Here is a 21,738-nt window from a genome sequence, read left to right as displayed (position 1 = left end):
AAATCAGGACAACTAGATATTTGAAGATCAAGAAGCAGTTTTTGGATTAGCTGTGATAGGAAAAGGCACTTTTTGTCTGCAATTGATGAGAAAAGGTTCTTCACGTGCAACATTTTGCTGATTTGCTGAACAATTTTGTTTTCTTCCAAATGCACACAACAGCCCCTAAGATCTGTTTCCCTTCATTTGGTGTATGTGAAAACAATCCAACAATCCACAACCTAACATCCACAGCGTAGAAAAAAAAAATAGAGTCCCAAGCAGCCATCAGTGCATATTACCCCATTCGACATACGGTTAAACCTTTATCCTTTATTTTTTCTTCAGTGTGCATGGATGTGCATTCACTTCCTCAGTAGCTAGTATGATCTCTTTGTAATAGGAAGTTCAACACTGTTGATTTATGAGATTTATGGACAACCAATGTTCACATTGGCATGACAAATGCCACACATGACAATTTTCCACACTGGATGCTTTTGTTGACATTCATGCTTGAAAACAGTTGGAACAAAAGGGTTTTTTTTAAAAGATATGCTCTGGAAAAACTTACACACACACGCAAAAAACCCACAGAGAAAGACCTCATCGGTGAAATCAGTGGCAGCAGGTTGAAAAGAAAAACTTCAGACTCTCAAGTCTCAGTGGAAGATGATTAAACCAATGGCTCAGGACAAGTGGCAGGTGTGTGTGTGTGTGCATACATCATTAATACTCACCTGTTTTGCTCCCATGGATTCAAACATCTTCTCCAACAGGACCCTCATCTGCTGAATGTTGTTCATCAGCACACAAGGCTGCACAAGAGAAAACGAAATGAAGGAGAGAGAAAGTCAAGTAAAAAAAAAAAGTCAAAGGAAAATACAAGAGCAAATGTCAGCCAAGAAAAAAGTTGACGACAAGAAGATGAAAGAACCAAATAGCAAACAACAGAGATGGAAGTTACAGTTACAGTTACAGAAGTAGGCAGCAGTAACTAAAATATGAATCCACTCCAGTTTTCAAAGTGCCTGGTCTCTATCTAAATCAGAGATGAGCCCAGAGCAAAATGGTTTGGTAGCAGAGTGGCGACACAGCAGTACTCACTATCTTCTCCTTCTCACAGTAGGCGGGAAAGCTCTTGGCCAGCAGGGCACAGTACTGCAGCAGCACTTTGGTGATCGTCTGTGGAAACAAGATAACACCCAGGTAGGAGATGTTTACTCTGGGAACCTCTGGAGTAGTGAATCTGAACTGGTATTTACTCCTTTAGTTTGAGTCAGCTGTTTGATCAGGAGAGGACACTGCTGTTTGAACTCAGGTGGCATCAAACACATCACCGGCACTCTGTGCATGTCTCTGCAGTGAAGATCTCCTGTGATGAACGGTTTTATTATGTATTTTGGGGTTAATCCGTCCTAGTCAGTGAGTTTCAAGTTACATCTCAAGTCAAGATTCAAATTGAGACCATTAAAATGACATGCCATTTAAATTCGTTCCTAGGTCTTCAAAGCATAGCCCCAATAATCAAATATGTAAGGTGTGTGGTGCTGCATGACATGTCTGACTGACTCTCTCAGTCATCTGCAACTCATGCCTCAAAGTGATGGACCTTTGCTGAGTCTACTATGTTTAGGAGTTGCAAGGTATCAAACAGATTTTTTGGGAGTGACAGTGATTGCAGAAAGCGATGAGCATTATGTATTCATTGATCTGGCAACATATCTTAGGTGTTATGTGCTGATTTCTGTTTTTGCAGTGACCCTCCTGCCAATCAGAGACTGTAGGCGGCACTCAAAGGACTTGTTTTTCTCTCTTGATAAATAGTTTCTCTAGGCAGTCTCCTTAGCTTGTTTACCCATGGTAGATATTAGCTCTCATACACAACAACCCAATTCTGTTTCTATCTATTTTAAACAAAGCACTGTTCTTGTTGCCAGGAGAATAAAATTTATCAGATTATTTTCACATTGTGCAGCATCCAAAACCATCCACTGCTGTACTTTACATGTGATTTGTCAAATTTGACACTTTAACATTCACACAAATTATACTGTACAAAACAGCACATCATACATCACGTGACTGAGAAGTATGTTGTGGTATAAAGCAGTCAGACCAGAATTTTGAGAATCAATTAGTTCTGAAATGGGTAAAATGGTTGAGCTCTGTGACTTTGCTTGCTGTACTATCTCCTGGACAGCCACTAACTTGGGCACACATGACGTTTTACCCAGAATGATGCAGGCAACAACAAAAAAAAATTATCAAAAGATAATGAGTCATATAGTAGTCATAGACACCGCAAAGTTTTATCTTCATCACTTTGATTTCAAAAGCATCCTGTAGAACAATTTATCTGATCTTTTACTGACCATTATTTTTTATGTTTTCTGTTCTCATACTGTCCACTATTTCTAACAGAACAAATTGGAGGAGTGATAGGAAACGCATTTTGCTATAATTACACCTGTATGATTTTATGTGGCAAATAAATTGCACTGAAATTGAAACTGAAGATACGTATGAATGCCACAAGCAAAGGTGTTTTTACCTTACATTTACCTTACCTAAAAAAATACTGCACTTCAATTCAGGTTTCAAAAATCTCCAAGAAAAAGTTTTTCTGAATGTTTAATAAAAAGGTGAAAATCCACCTGATGTGTTTCTTAGGCCTCGAGGACACACAATACCATTTGGTGAGAAACGATGAATGTCATTTTTGTTTACACTAAAAACTCCACAGGTTACATCAGCAAGTTAAGTTATCAGTCGAAATGACAAAAACTGTGCCTGATACCTCACAGCGTCTCGGACTCACTGTGAAAGATTTTCCTACTTTCCACTGAGTCAGCCCAAGGGCCCTCTTACGCTCATGTATTAAACATGTGGCATTACTTGGTATGTTTTTCTCTCGTTGTACGTCTCTCTCTCCCTTTTCAGCTGCTCTGCCTTGATTGACATGTCACACTTTTTTCAAAATGAACTATAATGATGCTGGCCTGGAGGCAGGAGAGAAAGAGAAAAAGGACAAGCGATAGAAAGAATAAGGAATTTGAGGGTGACAAAGAGACAAATAAGAGAGAATGTGGCCAATATGTGGAGAGAGGAAAGGCATACATAGATGGAAAAATATCTGAGGACAAAGAAAACACAAGATGGAGAGTGCATAGATGAACAAGATGCCAGGACGGTAGAAGGATGAAAAACAAACTAGAGCAGGGAGGAGATGAAAAGGTAGAGAGAGAGATTAACATGAGTGGAGTGGCCGAATATGAAAAGAGAGTCAAGGGTTGGGAACAGACAAATGGACAGCACAGAGTAATGGCTTACATTAGCCATTCCTTATTTAATGAATCCCATATTGAACAAGCCATCACTCACACACACGCACACACGCACACACGCACGCACGCACACACACACACACACACACACACACACACACACACACAAATATTATGTACAGGTTTGTTAGATTGAATGGCTATGCCTAAAAGCAACTGCCTTACATTTGTAGAAAATATGATATCCAAGGTTTAATAGCAAAACACTACACTGTATACATTTTGTATACAAATAAGAAGCTCAGAAGTCAACATCATAAATGCACAAAAGATTCAAGAGAGCTGTGTAAGCAAAGCTCTGTAACTTTGCCTCAGGGATGAATAAAAGTTTAGACTTTATCCCCTCTTATTAAATAACTACATATTTGTGCTGTAGTTTGATCACAGACAGTAAATCCAATACACTAGTACGCAAGTAAAGAAAGAGTTCAAATTTAAAAACAATGTCTGAAATTTCCAACTAAACATCTTAAAAAAGGTTAGAAAATCTGTTTTTCAAATTATCCCAATATTACAATAAGATTCATTCATGTTCATAATTGATTAATCTGCTGATTAGTTTCTTAATTGCTTGATTAAATTATAAATCCTTTGTACATACTATGTCAGATAAGGAAAGCACCAGATTTGAGAAGCTGGAACATGACAACATTAAAACAAATCCTTCTGCATGGATAACATAGAGGAAGCATGTTAGAATAACTGCAAACTGGTTGATCTGACTTATCAACATAATTTTTTGAAAGCGACAAGAACATTTTTATGGTTTTGTTACAGTATGTTCATATTTTTTAGAAACCTCCATCTCACCTTTGCAAAGCGTCGGTTATACTGGCCTACCACGGTGGGGTCGGGGCAGTCAAGCTTCTTGATGATCTCAAAGCTCTGGTTAAGCTGAGTGAAGATGTCCACCACTGAGCTGGAGAACAGAGCGTGCTCAGATGTTTGCTGGAACTGCAAGCAGAGTAATGAGAAGACAAATTGCAAACTTTTAGACCACTTTTTTCTTAATCAAAACAGTCTCACTCTCTATCTTCACTCTTCCGCCTTACTGACTCATACTGTATAACTCCCCTCCTTCTCTTTTGCTTTTTAATTAGAAACCACACAGCCACAAATTAATGACTAAGAGTAAGGAAATCAAGCGGAAAGGGGCATAGGTTAATTTTAACCACAACAGAAGGGTAAAAATAGAAAAACAGGTCCTGGCCGCGGGATAGAACCATGCACTAATCATATGTTCCTGCAGATAAATTCATCACCTAAATGGCTTAAATGAAAATGGAAATGAAGCACAGAGGGTTGCTGAGGTAGCTTGTGGTAGTCAAGAGAAATGTGCCAAATATTTTCCATATTCTTGTAGTCTGTCTCACTGACTAAAACTTACAAGTTATGGACCTATAACTGGTCTGTTAAGAACCAAAGGGATCCATTAAGCACTTAACAACAGTAAGTGTAAATTAATAACAGTTGCTTAGTGCTTCCTTGTGGAGAGTAATGAGGACACTGAACATCAACGTTGTACATATTAGACATTTACATATTTATCTAATCCACATGCGTTTGCTTACTCAACTGAACATGTGATGGTTGAGAGGAGAGCAAACCTTGAATTTTCTTCTAGGCTAGAATTTGGATTGTTTGTTTGAGTCCTACATTTGTTTGAGTCCATTACTTTTAGGCCATGTTCAGAAAAACAAAAACAAAAAAACATTTAGTCCTTTGACTTTCATTCAGTCTTTTCCATTTGATGTAAGCTGGCAAGTATGTCTGAAGTGTCTCATTGTCTCAAAAATATACTTTTAACAGTGTTCAGTACCACCCTAACCCACAGGCTTCTTTAAAAACTCCCAGAGCAGTTCCCTGAAGATAAAGTACAGCTTGGGGACCATCAGGAGATTAAGAGACAACACTTGTCCATCATTCTGCGAATCTGACTCGGACTCATTGGCCAAAGCAGAACTCTGCTACACTTGAATGAATCGAAGCATCCTTCAAAGAGTTGGTGAACAAAAGGTCATGGAGCTGGAGCTGTCTTTCATTCTGTTGAAGATGTCAGTAATGTAGAAAGCTATCGGTTTCACTTCATCGTCTACTGCTGTTGCACTTTAACTCCTCTCCTACAATACGATCAACAACTCAACAGAAAAATATGGTTTCACTGTGCTTTCAGCTGCTCAGAGCAACAACAAATGGTCAGGAAGTAGCTGCTATATGATACTAGAATTTGGTCTTGCTGTCTAACCAAACAGGTTTTATATAAAAATCATATATCAGTTTTTTCATTTTGCAACATTCAGCAGTGTAAAACAATAGCAGTGAAACTGTCTTCATGTGTTTGTTTGTTGAGTCTTCTATATTGAGTTTGATATCTACAGGATGTGAGTCAACCCATTATTTCTTATATCGCCTCTACAATTTCCTCCTTGTTGTAAGCACTGTGACCCAAGTCGTGTCTTGAGTGTTTGCAAATGAAAATATAAATACATATAGCAAATATAGCTTAGATCACACACAGAATGTATAATCTCTGCTAATTAAGTAGCCTGTAATTTGTTGCTGTTTGCTGTTAAATTCAATTTGGGTAATTTCTTTGTCTACATGAAATAAGAAATTGAAACATAAGAGTGAAACTTTCCTCTAGCAGGGAGACTGTTGATGCTTCTGAAACAAGGGAACATAAAATTGGCAAACAAAAGTTTGTATAGTTATTGACTGTTTAAGCAGCGGCATCTCAAACCACCTTATTTAGAACACAACATCCCTGTGCTTCCTTTCATACTCATGGACAGATACAAACTGCTTTACTGAGAGAATGTAATGTGTAGGAAGGTTCATTCAGAGGAAGAGAAGTGAGGCAAGGACACTATGTGACGTAAAAGGGACAGACACATGTTGGTTTTCTTAAAACTAGAAGATCAAAAAACAGACATTCCTTATATCCACAATCCTGATAATCATCAAATTTTTAAGGTTTCTTCAATATCATAGTAATCCAGTGAAAGTTGTCTGTACATTGGCTGGTAAATTGCAGACAGGAGCTTTTAATGGCGGTGAACTGTCAAAATGTAAACCCCCAATACTATAAATTACTGTAGGTCCAAAACTTCATTAAGATTTGTTTGTCTTCTATTATTATATTTTGAGCCACTACTATTACTTTGTGTAACTTGCTGGCACACACATACACAAATATAAATAATAATAATAAATAATACATAAATAATTAACAGCTGTGATATGTTGCCTAGTAACAGCTAGATGCCGAACACTGCCACAAGATGAGAAGCATAATGGTTAAATAAATTGTTACAGTCTTTGCTGCAAATAACATTTTGTGCACATTTGAACTTAATTACTTTAAATAGTGAAAATAAGGACTGATAAAAAAGTTAAGGTAAACAAAACACTTATCTATCTTAGAAATGAACGATAGATGCATGTCGAGCTGAAAACTTTCTGGTTTCTTTTTTTTAAAACTCACCCCTTCTCTCTTGTCTCTCTCCAGCGCCCCATGCATGAACTCCATCGACACCTCTTCATTCTCAGCCAGCCAGGCCAGGACAAACTGGAGAAACCACCTGGAGCATTTACAAGACACAGACACAACTTTTAACTTTGATAATGTGGAAATGTATAATAATGTTTGAATTAAAATAGATGTGTGTTAAATGGATCTGGGTAAGTATAAGGTCACACAGAGTATATTGCTTTTGAGTGTTGTGTAACTAGTATAAGTGTTTTGCAGGAGTTGCAGGTTCAAGGCCTACACACAGAGAGAGAGACGAGCAGATAAGCAGAGAAATAGGAGACTCCCCTTGGTTAGAACTGAAAGCAGACACAGAACATCTTACTATTGTGGATTATATTATCTGAAGTGCCTAATAATCATTTAAAGATATTAAACTGTGTGATTATGTTGAACTATTGCTTTTAAGAATGTTGTATAATCAGCAGAGTGTTTTTGCAGAAGTTGCAGTTTGTGTCTGAGTGCAAACCTACACCTGAGGTCTGTGTGTGAGCACAACTAGAAACTGTTACAAAGCATCTGAATCTAGGCACAGAGTGTACTCAAGGACACGATGGTCCGAGAAAAGGGCACACACACACACCCGGGCGTCGGCTGCACTCAGCAGACTACCCTGTATGAAGATAATAACAAATATGTAACCGTTTGTGTGATTTAATAAAACTAGCTGGAGCCAGAGAGAGCGCAGAACTCAGCAGGGCGTGATGGTGAACAGACTGCGGAGTCTGTCAAAGCTGTGTTCTCCCTCTTGCAACAGGTGAAACTGGAGTACTTGTCTGTCTTCTTTAAACTCAATATCTCTCTGCTCTACATCAGGTCTACAGAATTCGGGGTGGTTTGAATCACCACAACAATAACCATAAAGTTAATGCATGAATCATGAGAAAACCTACATTACATTTTACTCTACTACTCTTCTCTTATGAAATTAGTGTTGCTTTGAAGAGTAAACCAAACATTTAGTTGTTTAGTATTAAAGCTTTGTTTTATTCTTTCTTATTGAATTTGTGACATCTGATTTTCTCACTGTTACCTCTGTTTCCTATGTAAAGACAGAAATGATCAATCAAGCTGAGCTCCCTTTTGTGTGGAGGAGACAGGGAAACACTGATATGATGAGTGTGTAAAAAGCGTATGTGTATGTGTGTCTTACGCAGGGTACTCAGGCACAGCGTCTGTGAAGGCGGGGAGATCCTTCACATACTCGTTGTAAAGCCACTTGACCTTGAAGTGCAGGTTCATGTAGTCAGCAGTCTTACAGAGTTTATGCTTCTCATGTTCTGTAAAAAAACACACACACACATGCAGCACTATAATTTATCTCTTGAGGTGTGTTGTAGCAGTTGCTAGTTTACAGTCACTTGATTTTATTTTTAATAACATTAGACCACAGGACTGAGGTGCATCATTCATCCAATTTACTTTAACCTATGTAGCGTTACATAAGATATTATGGGTAACAGATGAACAAAACAAGATCTGTCAAAAGTCTGTCCCCTTAAATTCATTGTGGAGAACAATATTAAAAAGGATCTAAAAGTTCCTTGTACTTGCCAGAGAATCATTAAGTAACACAGTGACTTGCTTAGGCCAGTTCTAATTTTACAAAAGCTTCATCAGAGCAGTGAGACAGTGAGATTCTTCACTGTGAGTTTCATCAAAATCCAAGAAGGAGGAACAAGAGCAATTCTGGAGACCAAGTTTGATTCCATTTTTGGCTTCAATTATGGGATCACTCCAGTATTGCAAACAGTAGTAAGAAGAGAAAGAGTCAGTCCAAAAGTGGGTAATAGTCAAAATATTTACATAGCTTTAAAATGATCCTAAATAATGGAACGATTTCATGTCTTGGAACAAATGATTTAAAATTGTGTCAAAAGCAGCAAAGCAGACATTCATTTCTCATTAACAAACGAAAGATTTCTATAGGTCAGAGATTCCCAACCCTCAAATCAAATGCTGCCAGGGACAAGAAAAGAAAAGAAAGATAAAGTAGAATATTATTATCACTACATAGACTTTTTGTTCTAATTACTTTTGTGCATATGTCTGTGCTGTATTCCTACCTGTCATGCCCTAAACAAATATACTGATTTTCAAGTAAAGTCGGTAATCAGTACACCCAGTAACCGGTCTGCCATCACATTTTAGCATTTAGCAGTACGTGAAATCTGTGTGAGGCCCTTACCTGTGGTGGAATAAATAACCGTGCTTGAACTTTAATTTACATAATTTGTGAACAGGTGTGTAACTTGCAAAAAGTTTAATGGGAGAAACTGTTTCTTCCAGTGTTCCTACTGATGAGGTGTAGAGAACTCTCCTTACTACTGTCCGATCCAAAAAACGATTAATGGTGAAAGCAATGTTGGGAATTTCTGCTATGGGCGACTGATTACAAATAAACACACGCACACACACACACACAGTCTTACCAGTGTAGAAATCAACTTTGCGGATGCGAAATGTGTTGGGAGCTGAGATGGCGACAGAATTATAAAACAAACACATGACAATTCAGAGAAAACAGAAATCAAGTTCTAAAGCAAAGAAAGAGATGTGAATGGTTTGAGAGAGAGAAAAAATGTTTAAACACAATACTAGAGATGGAAGGTAGACTAGACACAGGAAATAAAGTCAGAGATCAAAATTGTGATTTGAACTCAAAGCAAAAAACTTGATAGCCAGATAGCTCAGCACAAAACTCAGCATCTCTTTGGATTCTAATGTTCTGCTGTCAACACACTTGACATTTTCACAGCTAAAAAACAAACAGACTAGTTCTATAGAATCAAATTCAGTGCTAAAGTTGAGTTTTGTCAGTATGCTGGACATGATGGATGTTTCAGGATACTATAGTCTCTACAGTTTCTATAATGAGATGGACACAAAAGGCAGAGTATAATATAATAATATATAATAATAATGAGTAGATAAGCAGGTTTCAAATGAGACAGGGACCCTCGAGATAGCACGGTATCAAAGTAAACTGATGATGATGGCTTACTAACTTTAAAAGAATGTTTAGGCATTTATCTGGAAAGTACCTTACAGTTAATGTGGAGTGTCTCAGGGGAAATCAATCATGTTATAGTATAGGCACAAAACTATCAGTTTCTCATGGTATTAAAAACTGCTGTACATTTTTCATGACTCACAGGACATGGCTGAACCAACACACTAACACTTTAAACAGAAAAAAATGTTTTTATAATTTAAGGCTTTTGATGACTAGGAGAGTTTCTTTGATACCTGCTGCCAGATTAGTTTAGACTATAGCTTTCACTCTAACTTTAACTGATCCAGCATAGACAAACAAGAAACAATACAGCAGCTGTCTCACTACTGACTCTTTTGCGGTATGAGCTACATCAAGTTAGTCTATAATCTCACCATTGTTCCAGTGGTAGTGGTCAATTTTATGCAAAACTGGAGGATATGATGGCAGAGAGAAGAAAGAGGGTTGATGGAAAGATGGCAAGATGGTTTGATTTGTTACTCTTTCTCGCTCTTACACACACACACACTGTATACAGACACAGAGTCTTACCCTCCAGGGCATATTTCATGTCTTGAGCGAACAGCATCCACATGACCTCAGCACTGACTTTACCCACATTGAGTTCCTGAGGAAACCTGAAAGGGAAACGAAGTCAGAAGTTGTCGCGACAAGACAAAAAGTAAAGCATTAGTTACTATGCTAGTGGTTATGTCTGTATGTTAATATCCTGCTTGGTATTCAGCTTGTTAACAGATGCTTGATCATGCTGTGTGTGTGATTGATCAGAAGTACAACAGTGCATAAACACACAAACTGAGCATTGAGCAAGCACACGCACACACGGTAGGTTTCGGTTTTCTTAGACCTTTACAGCTTGAAAGTAAAAAAAAATGATATTGATATTGAATATTTTATCAGGTTACTGTGTTTACAGCAGTAATGTCAACTCACAGCAACACATTTAAATAAAATGCCACTAGTAATCTACTTTCTGTCACAAAATAACTTGCAAAGACAACTTTCAACTGTAGAAAGCATTGCCCACACATAAGTACTAAGCACAAATGATTGTTTTAATTATGAATGCAACTTTTCATTCATTTCAGTCTGTGATTACTTACACATTATACACTAAAGAAAGTCAAAGCAGCCAACAATTTCAACATGTATAACTTGTATACGGCAATAACAGGATGCTATCAACAACCCTAATTAGTGGTTGTGATTTACAATGAATGTTCACCCCCTTGCTCCCTAGTGTTTTTCTGTTGTTGTCACCTCTCCTTGTGATTCTGTATCTCTGTCTTGTCTGTCTCTCTGCACCTCATCAACCCATGCTGCATAAAACGCCGGCTCGAATCTTCTAGACTTCTAGAATTGTGATCTCTCCGTGCTCCAGGACAACCTCCTCTGCCATCCTCTTGCCACATCCAGCTTTGTTTGTCCCCACTCTGGGATTCCTGTCACCACCAGCCCTGCACCACCCTGCCACTGGCTCCCCCACCTGCACTGCACATTCCCTTTTTGTAATCAATAAATTGTTTAAACAAGATTCACTCAGTCCTCTACCGAACGAGCACACATTCACTCATCTCAGAACTACAATATGTCAAATGAAAGGTAAAAGACACAGAGCAGGACTCAGTACTGACTGGTTAATGATGGGTGTGTAGGAGTTCTTGTCCTCCTCAATGATGGAGACGATAAGCGTGATAAGTTTAGGCCAAAAGTCTAGATTCTGAATGCTCGGGCCTGGCTCTTCTTGCTGGCTCTCCTCTTTCTTCTCCTCTTCCTCTTCCTCCTCGTCATCTTCCTCTTCATCGTCATCTTCATCCTCTCCTTCCACTTTTTCCTTCTTCTTCTTTTTCTTCTCTGGCCCAGGCTGCATAAGGGAAAAAGACAAAAGATGAAAAGATGTAAGAATTTATTTGCTATGCATTCACACACCAGTGACAAGTTGAATCCAAAACCAGATGTCCAGAAGTTGCAATAAGAAACAAATACCGAAACAATCAAAACAATAAAAAAGATTTAGTGCTTAACAGATTTCAGTGAATGATCTTGTTACGGCTGCCGCCGTTTCGCCCCACGCACATGTGGGTGTGTAGTGTTTTTTTCCCAGGTAAATACAGGTGTGCGGTTGCCGGTCCCTGGTTGGCCCCAAACTGGTGGAGGCGGGGACAACATGGTCGTGGCTGTGCAGGGCCAGGATTGGTGCGGCATCATTCCCGCGCCGCCAATGACAGCGCCCCCGCAGCAGCATCACCGGCATTTAAACCACAGCCGCCCGAGCATCGTGGCGGCTTCACTTGTTGTTTGTGTATTTGAGCTCGCCTCGTTTGGATGTATCGCATGATACTCTGTTGTCGTTCGTATGTGTCGGAGGATACTCGTTTGTTCGTATTTTGTAACTGGAGGTTTTGTGTTTGGTTTATTGGGACTGGGCAGGGTTTAGTTTAGTTTATAGCTACTGATTACACGTAGACTATTTCTGTTAGATCCATTAGTTTAGAGGTGCTGTTTTTGATGTGTTTTTGTTATCTGCTAGAAGCTTAGTTAGTGAGGTTTTTCTTTCTTGGTTTGGGTTTCTAGTTAGATAACATCGTTTAACAGCACTTGCTCGCCCTTAGTTCCCTTTTTGCCTCACCTCCTTTTGTTAAAACAATCTAAAAACTTTTATCTAATAAACTACTTTTGTTTAATAACCGTTAAAATCTGTTTTTTATGTTACTTTTTTTTATACCCCTTAATATGGTCGTAACAGATCTGAATTACTTACAACCATAATTACTATTCTTCTTCTTCTACTTTACTGAGATGATTTATTTTTGAAATAGTCTGGCTCCATGCTTATGTGACAAGGTTCTGCACACTCCATAAAGTTGAAAAGGAGACCTCCTGATTACCATGCAAACTACTGTTAATTTATACTGAACACAGGCAGATTTAATGAGTTCAGACACATTAAGAAAAAATATTTAGTGTTCTGCAGACAATTCTCTGGCTAATGGAGACTCAGTTAATTAGTGCACCAATTAAAGCTAAGCCAGCATGTGCTGTATGTACTGAGATTAATATTAACAACTGGAGGAGACAAAGCAACAGTTTTGGCTTAATTTATACTATATAATGGACAATGGCTTTGTCAAAGAATCACTCCAGGACCTGTTTTGCATTATTAAGTGACTCAATGTACTTTGCAGATCATCCAACAGTGAAACAGGTGGTACCAAATTTGCTAATATAGATTCCTGCCAAACACTGCATCTTAAATGTTATTTATATTTTTTATATTGAAGAGTAGACTGTATGAATGTGTTGGCCCGGCCCAAAAAGGTGGAGATACCTTTGTGTAACTTGCTCTGATTACTGATTTGACTATATCCTGAACATAAGTTCAAGGGCTGCTTCTTTTCATCCTGGGAGTTATGGTGAGACTGTCCATAATCCTGACCTCTGACCTCAACATCCTGTGGTATAGTTACATTAACATTAATAAAGTCCCAGGGTAAGAACTAAGATATCCAGTATTATCTTTTTTTTCAGCCCATTTCTCCAGACCTTTCCTGCAGCAGCTCCAAACATGTTGATGCTTAGCACTCACTGGATTGGACGGCAGGCGAACTGGTGGTTGAAGGCTCCAGACAATTGTTAAAGATTACTCTAGGTGGAGTTCAGACAGCCTTGACGAGTCCCGAACACATTGGAGGCCCGGGGGGGACTCTGCAGCTCCAAGACCTGCACGAGACCAGACATTGGAGTGGGAAGATAAGTCAAATATATTCGTACAGAACACACACAGACATCAATGTATCATAAGGGATATATTGGTTAATATAAACATTATTGTATAGTTTGTAGGATAGTAAACCCAGTTTTTGGCCTCCAAGAGGTTATCCGATTTTAAGATGGTATCCTGTTTTCGAGTGTTGTTGCTTCACTCATCTCTATAGATCTAAAAAACAATATGCAGTCATGGGATACCTGACAAAAATTACACACACACACAGATCTAGAAGGCGACATAACGCCTCTGCAACACTGCACGCTCACACTCTGGCTGTCGTGTGTGTTGTGAACCCTGAAAACGGATCGCCAAATACGCCAATTGGGCATTATGTGTGACAGTTGGTGGGACTTCAGGTTACTGTACTAACAACTGTGTATTAGAGTATTCATTGAACATTTTTAATCCTTCTCATTCTAAAGTACAGTTTTTTACCTTTTGGACTTGTTTCAAACCAGAAATAATAAACCAGGTTTTAAAAATATACTATGTCCTCCCAGTCCTAATATGTGTTTGCATCGCTCTGGTTATTGAGCTGTTTTGTTTTCCATCTCCTAACGAAGGTGTGCTGGTGGAAGATCCACTGTGACTGAGGTCATGAAGGCGGAGCCTGCTGCTGGCTGGGGAAGTTGTTCTGCAGACAAAAACGCACACATTTGTTGAACAACTCAGGTATTATATAGTTACAACAAGTTTTCCTTTTCGGAGGGACTGATTTCTTTTTCAATCATGATGGTTGTTTGCTTTTTTAATGTTCTCATATCGAGTTCCCAGTTTACTCAGCTATTATTCGGCCTGCATAAGTTATCACAAGCAAACATTCGGAGGGTATTGAGGGTAATAAGAAGCCAAAAGACAGTAGAAGATGATTGACTTACTTGTATTCATGTTTATACCTAACAACATAGAGATGTGTGTGGTAAAGAAAGCAACTGAGAGCAGAGACTCACTCGTACATTGAGAGGTCAATACGCAGGAGTTGTGCAGTGATCCAGGAGCTTCACAAAACGATCTCTCTGTTGGAAAGAGAAAAGAAAGAGCAAAGAGGCTTGACTCAGATTCTTAAACTGTTCAGACACAGATATGAGAATTTGCAGCCTGCGTGTTTGAATGTGTCTTTTCTTTCTGAAATATGTGTAGTCTGGCATTATGGACTAACAGAAAAAAAAAGAAATGTTTTGTCTGAGAAATATATCAAAATGGACGCACAATTGCTTTGCACATTACAAAATACAACAGACCATTAGTATCTATATAGTCTATTTAACTTTAGAAAAGCATTTCCACCTTTGATGAATGGATTATAAGAAACTTATTTTTCAGTTAGAACACAACAACTATTATTTCCCCCTGTGCATTCAAAACAAGTTTTGAACCAATATCTCAGTTTTTTTCTTTCATAATTTTCTTTCTTTCTTTCATACCTTTTCCTTTGTCTCCGAAGGGTGCTGAAGAACCTCTTTTCTGGTTTCTCCTCTTAATTTGACCACAAATAGCATCATGGTGTAACATTCAAATGTTTGTATTATGCATGGAGGATGTAGTTCACACAAGCACAAGATGCCACATGAATTGTTTTATAGGGAAAAAAATGCACTCAACACACAAGAATACGCGATAGTGAGTGAGTAAAGTACATTCATTTTGTATTTAGAACCATTAAATCTTAGCTGATTTATTGTTAATAATTCAAAATTGCATATCTAGGAACGATGCAAAAATTTAATTTATACTGAAACACGGCAGATTTAATGAGTTCACACATTAAGAAAAAATTTAGTGTTCTGCAGACAATTCTCTGGCTAATGGAGACTCAGTAATTAGTGCACAATTAAAGCTAAGCCAGCATGTGCTGTATGTACTGAGATTAATATTAACAACTGGAGAGACAAAGCAACATTTTGGCTTAATTTATACTAAAATGGACAATGGCTTTGCAAAGAATCCTCCAGAACCTGTTTTGCATTATAAGTGACTCAATGTACTTTGCAGATCATCCAACAGTGAAACAGGTGGTACCAAATGTGCTAACTTTATTTGACAGAGACAGCTGAAGAGTGACAGGAATGTGGGGAGAGAAGAGAGAGAGAGAGAGAGAAGAGAGAGCGAGAGAGAGAGAGAGATGGGGAATGACATGCAGCAAAGGGCTGCAGGTCGGATTCGAACCCTGGGCCGCTGCGGCAAGGACTGAACCTTTGTACATGGGCCGGATGCTCTACTAACTGAGCTCATAGACACCTCTCTTCAGTCTTTATAAAGTAAAAGTACCACAATCCTCTCAGCCCACAGTTTGGTGTCTGTGCTGTGAACTACACCCATATGGAATATGGAACCCATACTGATTTTAGAGAGGAAAAAAAACACAGATTACAAACATGGCAGCTGAAACTTGAGCTTGAATGAAAATATACTTTGCACAAGACATGTGTGCCCAACCAACTCTACCACCTGAGCTACAGCCAGTAACGGTATCCCCATTGCTTATTTTTGTCATTTATCCACTACTTTCCCTTCATATGTTTTGGCAGCACAAATGTATTATATGCCATGCCAAGAGAGCAAACAGAAATTGAGAGAGATAGAAAGTATTCTGGCATAGTGGGAGTCACGACATGGCTGACAAACAAAACAAGATAAAATGAGTTTTGTCTGACAGAGGGAAGGAGGAGGAGGAAGAAAGAGATGCAGGGTTTCCAGCATCACCAGTAACTGGCACGAGAAAGTCACTCATAAGTTTGCAAAAAAAAAATAAAAAATCACATTAGAAACATAGTTATCTGGTATTAAACAACACAGGTAAATCCCAAATGATGCAGTTGAAAAGTTTTCTTTGGATGCGTATGTGTCATACATCAATCTTTCACTTCTTTGGAAAAGCAGTGAGTCAATTTGTTTGTGCATTGTTAGATGATTGCACTGTTAGTATAGTATTATTATGTGAACAATGGCCAACATTAACTGACATTAAAGATTAAGAAGAAAGAAAAAATTCTATTCAACTCTTGAAAGACTCGTTTATCTCTTGTTTTGTTTGTGTGAAAATAATAGAGAAGGGGGTGGAACTTTCCTAACTCTAACTTGTACAACATGCCAGAGCCCAAATCTAACCTTAAAGGGTAATGCTGGTCATGTTCTATGTTTTTAATTGTCAAAAATCCCTCCCTTTGGAATCCTGTGTGATCCAGAATCTATTAACAGCTCATTAAAGACAATGTTCCTTCATTACCATGACTGTAGTTTATTTTGACTGGACCCAACAAACTGTCCTTCTGCTAGAAATACATAAAACTGTCTGGCTGCTTCAGGAAATTGGTACATTGTTTATTTAAAGAATACATCTTTCCAACTTTTTCTTTGTGCAATCGATCAGACACTTCAACTCAAGGTATCTGCCGACACCAATCTGGTGTTATTATAGTTATAAGGATTTTCTTTTCCCCAGGAAAAATGGAGTTGGCAGACTAGTGACTTACTGTATTGAGGATATGATATTGAAGAAAATGTATTTAATGTGGATCAGTCAACACTGATCAGTATCAGGTCACCAATATCTGCTTAAAAATGTCAGTATTGGTGCTTACTCCAAACCACTGCGTCAGACTGGTGAATGCTCACTTTTTAAGTCTACAGCAGGAATGTCACAGACAGAGCAGTGAGGCACAGTAAGGACAATAGGAAAAACATTACACAACATCAGCAGCCTTATCTTTCAACCTAATCCTTAAACCTTAACCTCAATTCTAAAACTGGTAACCTTAACTCTGAACAATTGAGAGCCAAACAAAATGTCATAATTTATCAAAACTCGTCCTCATTCTCACTGTTTGAAAGCCAGAAACACACAAATACAGATCTGACCTGAAAAGGCTGCGATATGGATGACAGATCAGTTTTGACCTTAAAATAACACAATGTCACATTGTCCTTCCCTAAAGCGAGGCCTTCCTCATCCTCACACACACACACACACAGAGACACAGTAATAATCGTAATTGGCTCCATTGTCCTTGTTACCTGCTCCACACACACTGGTGGGCAGGTTACTCCCTTCGGGTCTACTGCAGTGAATTCCATCTGAAGGTGCATGAACATCCTTGTCCTCTGCTGCCATGATACAATTTATGTAACCATAAAACATTTGGCATATGTTTAAATTCATCATTCACTGTGTGATAAATGTCTTTTTTTAATTGTGAATAATTCATATTACAAGCTGAAAGGTTTCACTTTGCAATTAAGTTAAGTAGCCTGAAGGGAAACATGAAAATGATCATTTGGAGCTGAACTTCAGCTTTTTAGCATTCAATTCTGCTATCATGTACATTATCCTGAGAGAAAGCTGAGTAACTGAGTCAGTTGCTCAGCTTTCATCACTATTACATAAACCTTCAACAGCCTTTTTTGTATTTTGAGGGTTTTTAGTATTCCAAAATCATTCAGCTTTTATTGGTGCTCATCTTTTTTTAATATAATACTAGTCAGTTCATTCATTTTTTGTACTGGATTATAATGTTTTATATTATTTTGTATTTGTTTTGTATTTCCTTCCTGTCCTATTTTGTGCTGACCAAGAGACAGTGAGAGAAAGTGCTTCATCCAGTCATAACTTAATTAATCAGTGGTGCTCAGAACAAGCAACACATTATGCCTGTTTTGTGACACTAGCTGTAAATAAGGCTGGAATCAAATCACAAATCATATGCAGTCCCTCCAGCTGAAACAACTTCCCTCTCAGAGCAATGACAACAGATGTCCCAGTTTGTTCTTGTGGAGCAGGTGTGGAATCTCCCTACACTAATAAAATGTACCTTAAACAAGTTGCTCAAGGCAGATGACATTAAATTATCTCAGGCGGAAACAGCATGTCTTGCTCTAGTCCTCGAGGAACTGTTGCCCAAAGCAAAAAAACGATTTGATAAACAAGTCCGAGAGGCAAATAAAAGCTGGTGACAAGCTGTTGGAATACTAAAACAATGAGACATGATCTCAGTTCTCCTTGATGGACGTCCATGTTTATTCTAAAGACTTTTTTTTTAGATTCAAATCAGTGATACTAGAAACATGTAACAAAACAGGCAATCCCTTATTTGACAGATTCTCTAACTTAATAATAAGTTAAGGCCAACATATTATTCACAAACAATTTTCCATATACACAAAACAAAATTGCATTTAATGCTTTTGACTGCAGGTAGTGTAAATTTCAGCTTTCTATATTCTTCATCGCAAAATGAGAAGCTGCTTAGTCATTAGTGACACCCACTGCTAATGTTCCTCTTCTCCTACTCAGGTGCAGTCATATTCAAGGCATGTAACGAAAGTAGAAAACGAGCACAGAAAAGAAAGAACAATAGACACCCCTGATGGAAGCTTCACTTAAAAAGAGCAAATCTGGGTTTTGGTATGATCAGACAAACTCATGGATAAAACATTTTAAACTACACCATCCGAAATGACCCAACTTCAGTTAATCCATGACCTGCTCTGGGAGCATTTAAAGAAGTCTAAGAGAGAGTAACTTTAGAAAAGTTAAGCAACAAGACATTCACAACAGCTTCACCAGTACTGCCTGTGGCTGACAACTACTGTAGATAGCTCTAAGGTGTGAAGGTGTAACGGATAATGGGCATTGGAGCACACTGTACTTACTCTGAAACTATTCCCTAATTTATGGTAAAAAACAACCAAAAAGTGAATAATGTTTGCTCCCTCTGGCAAGATTTACTGTTTTATCAACAGCTTCCCTCCCAATGAAACTGGGGAGGCGTGAGATGCTGACATAGTCTGTAGTCTCCTTGGTCTTGCACCCACAGACACAAACAAACACACACACACAGTCTGCAAGCATATAAACACACCCACACACCTGTACAGCATAACAGACAGTGTCACTAAAACTGTCAGCTGATGACGTGATTTCAGCGGTGAAATATGAAGAGCGGAGGAAGAGGAAGAACAGATCGATATGACGGCATCAGGGCGGGGCGGAGGAGAAGGAGGAAGAAGAGAGAGAGAGCAGAAGACAGGGGAGGAGAGAAGCCTGAAGTAAAGTATTTATAAATTAGGAAATAACCTTACTGCCATGGCAACAGGTATACTGAAATTTGCTTGGCTGAACATTTAAACAAAGAAAGTAATGAAGACCCCGAAAAAGAGGAGAAGGAGAATTTAATTTGGTTCGTCTGGGAGAATATTCCAACAAATGAAAAAGAGAAAGACAGGCAGAGCTTGACAGTGGCCAAACAGATGGTAAAAACAATCCCCCCTTATGTGTGCTCTGTTTTTCTATCCATAGAACATTTTGGGGGAGTATGACGAATGAATAACAGGAAGATGATGCATAATAATGGACTTAATGGGATAGAAATGAATCACTTACCCTCATGGAAAGACTATGTCATTGATTATAGCAAAGAAATACATGGATATCAGGGTAATAGTTGATGACCAACAACAGGAAACATGGAGAGAGAGCAAGTGATGACATGCATTTAAGACTGGAACACTGGAATGACTGTGGACCTATTTATTTATTTTAGTAAGAGAGAGCAGAGTAAGAGAGTAGAGTAACTAAACTACAATACTTTTACATACAAACTAACTTTGGTATTTTCAACAGCACTATATCAGTACGTTATTCAATTATTAACTTTAATTAACAACTTTAATGACATTACTTCACCTTAGTTTGGAGGTTTGTGGTACCAGTGTTATGATGTGGTAATTATACAGTGGTTGGTCTCATATAAAGAATTTTCATACAGCAACAGGGATATGAGTAAACTTGCCATGCCGTCCTTATTAGTAAGTAATGCCAAAATAAATGGTTTAGAGCTTAAGTTTAACTCATGCATTAAAATGTAGTCAGTTTAGGATGATTACATTTTATGTGTGGAGCCCAAACATTAGCTAATAGTCACTTAGTCATTAATTAGCGTGGGTACTCTACTACAGTTTATGATATGTCATGCATCGATTCATACATTAATTCGAGCTGAGTCATGCATTGATTACTACCAAGCCATTAGAGTGTTACTGATGTTCCCTATGATCAAACAGGGAAAGAGAGAACAGCTTAATTAAAACAAATAAATTACCCACAGAACCACATAGAAAAATGCTTCAGTTCAGTGAAATTAAACAAATAAACGTATCCACCTATCCAGCAGGTCTTACTAACAAGCTGACAAATCCAGAAGTAGGCCCACACAGTTATAGCTCACGGTGAGAGTATGTCTGTCCGCATCCCCTAACCCATTAAAGAAAGAACGCCCTGCCTGCAGACGCTCATATATCACCGGAGTCTGAGTGCAACCAGTAGGAGAACTCAAGTCAGCACTTTTGGCAAAGATCCCAGGAGTCATTAAGCTCGGCCTCTAGCTGTCATTGTCCACCCCTCCTATAGGGCCTGGAAGCTGAATTTGGGCCACTGCAACGTTCAGAGCCGTTCCAAAGATCCAACCGTGATAAAACATTACCTTTTAATGAGGAAGATTTTTAGCAGCATTAAGGAAGACTACTGACTCTGTATAGGTCACCTTCTGTTGGAAGATGCATACTTCAGTCAAATTGTAGCTTTAAGGTAAATTCACACAGTTCTCAGTTTAAATCTCAGTTATGCTTACCTCTTTAAATGTCTTTAAAGGCATGTATCCTACTATGTATTTCTACTGCTATGGGAGGGTGTAGTCTGTGTTTTAAGCCAGAAATCTGACTGTCCAGTTTTAAACATGAGTACAGCACTGGAAGCTCTTCAAAGGGGTTTACAGAAAAGCAGTTTCTTAAATCAGTGTCATTAAAACAACTCAAAGCTATTTGTATAGTCCTAAATAATCATATCAAGAAGAATATGGAATGGATGTTTGGGTAAAAGCATCTTGAAAGCAAAATTCATTAAAAAAAGAGATAGCAAAAATGTTTTCTGCTTTGACCGCCAGCTAAATCTCACCATGTCCTCAATATCTTAACAATGTTATGTATCTACAATGCTCCAGAAAGATGAACAATCATGTGTCACTGTCATTGTTTTGACCTTTAACTGTGGTGCAACCAATATCCATCCACCTTTTTTGCCTTTATTTGACAGGAACAACTGAAG

General features: G+C 38.3%; 1 protein-coding gene across 1 annotated transcript in view; it reads right to left on the bottom strand.

Moving 5' to 3' along the window:
* The window catches only part of LOC104935500 (protein unc-13 homolog B-like), a 63,438-nt gene that overhangs the window by 21,067 nt on the left and 20,633 nt on the right, over window positions 1–21,738 (bottom strand). The window contains exons 14-22 of the mRNA XM_027274179.1: window positions 14,613–14,656; window positions 13,907–13,934; window positions 11,506–11,681; window positions 10,403–10,488; window positions 8,009–8,135; window positions 6,811–6,907; window positions 4,137–4,280; window positions 1,087–1,164; window positions 720–797 (exon numbers count right to left, since the gene is read on the bottom strand). Of these exons, the coding sequence (XP_027129980.1) occupies window positions 720–797; window positions 1,087–1,164; window positions 4,137–4,280; window positions 6,811–6,907; window positions 8,009–8,135; window positions 10,403–10,488; window positions 11,506–11,681; window positions 13,907–13,934; window positions 14,613–14,656 (858 nt within the window). The remainder of the gene's footprint in view (window positions 1–719; window positions 798–1,086; window positions 1,165–4,136; window positions 4,281–6,810; window positions 6,908–8,008; window positions 8,136–10,402; window positions 10,489–11,505; window positions 11,682–13,906; window positions 13,935–14,612; window positions 14,657–21,738) is intronic.

The sequence above is a fragment of the Larimichthys crocea genome, chromosome III (genome assembly GCF_000972845.2).
Source record: "Larimichthys crocea isolate SSNF chromosome III, L_crocea_2.0, whole genome shotgun sequence".
Classification (NCBI taxonomy): Eukaryota; Metazoa; Chordata; class Actinopteri; family Sciaenidae; genus Larimichthys; species Larimichthys crocea.
This window is presented reverse-complemented; position numbering and strand designations above follow the sequence as displayed.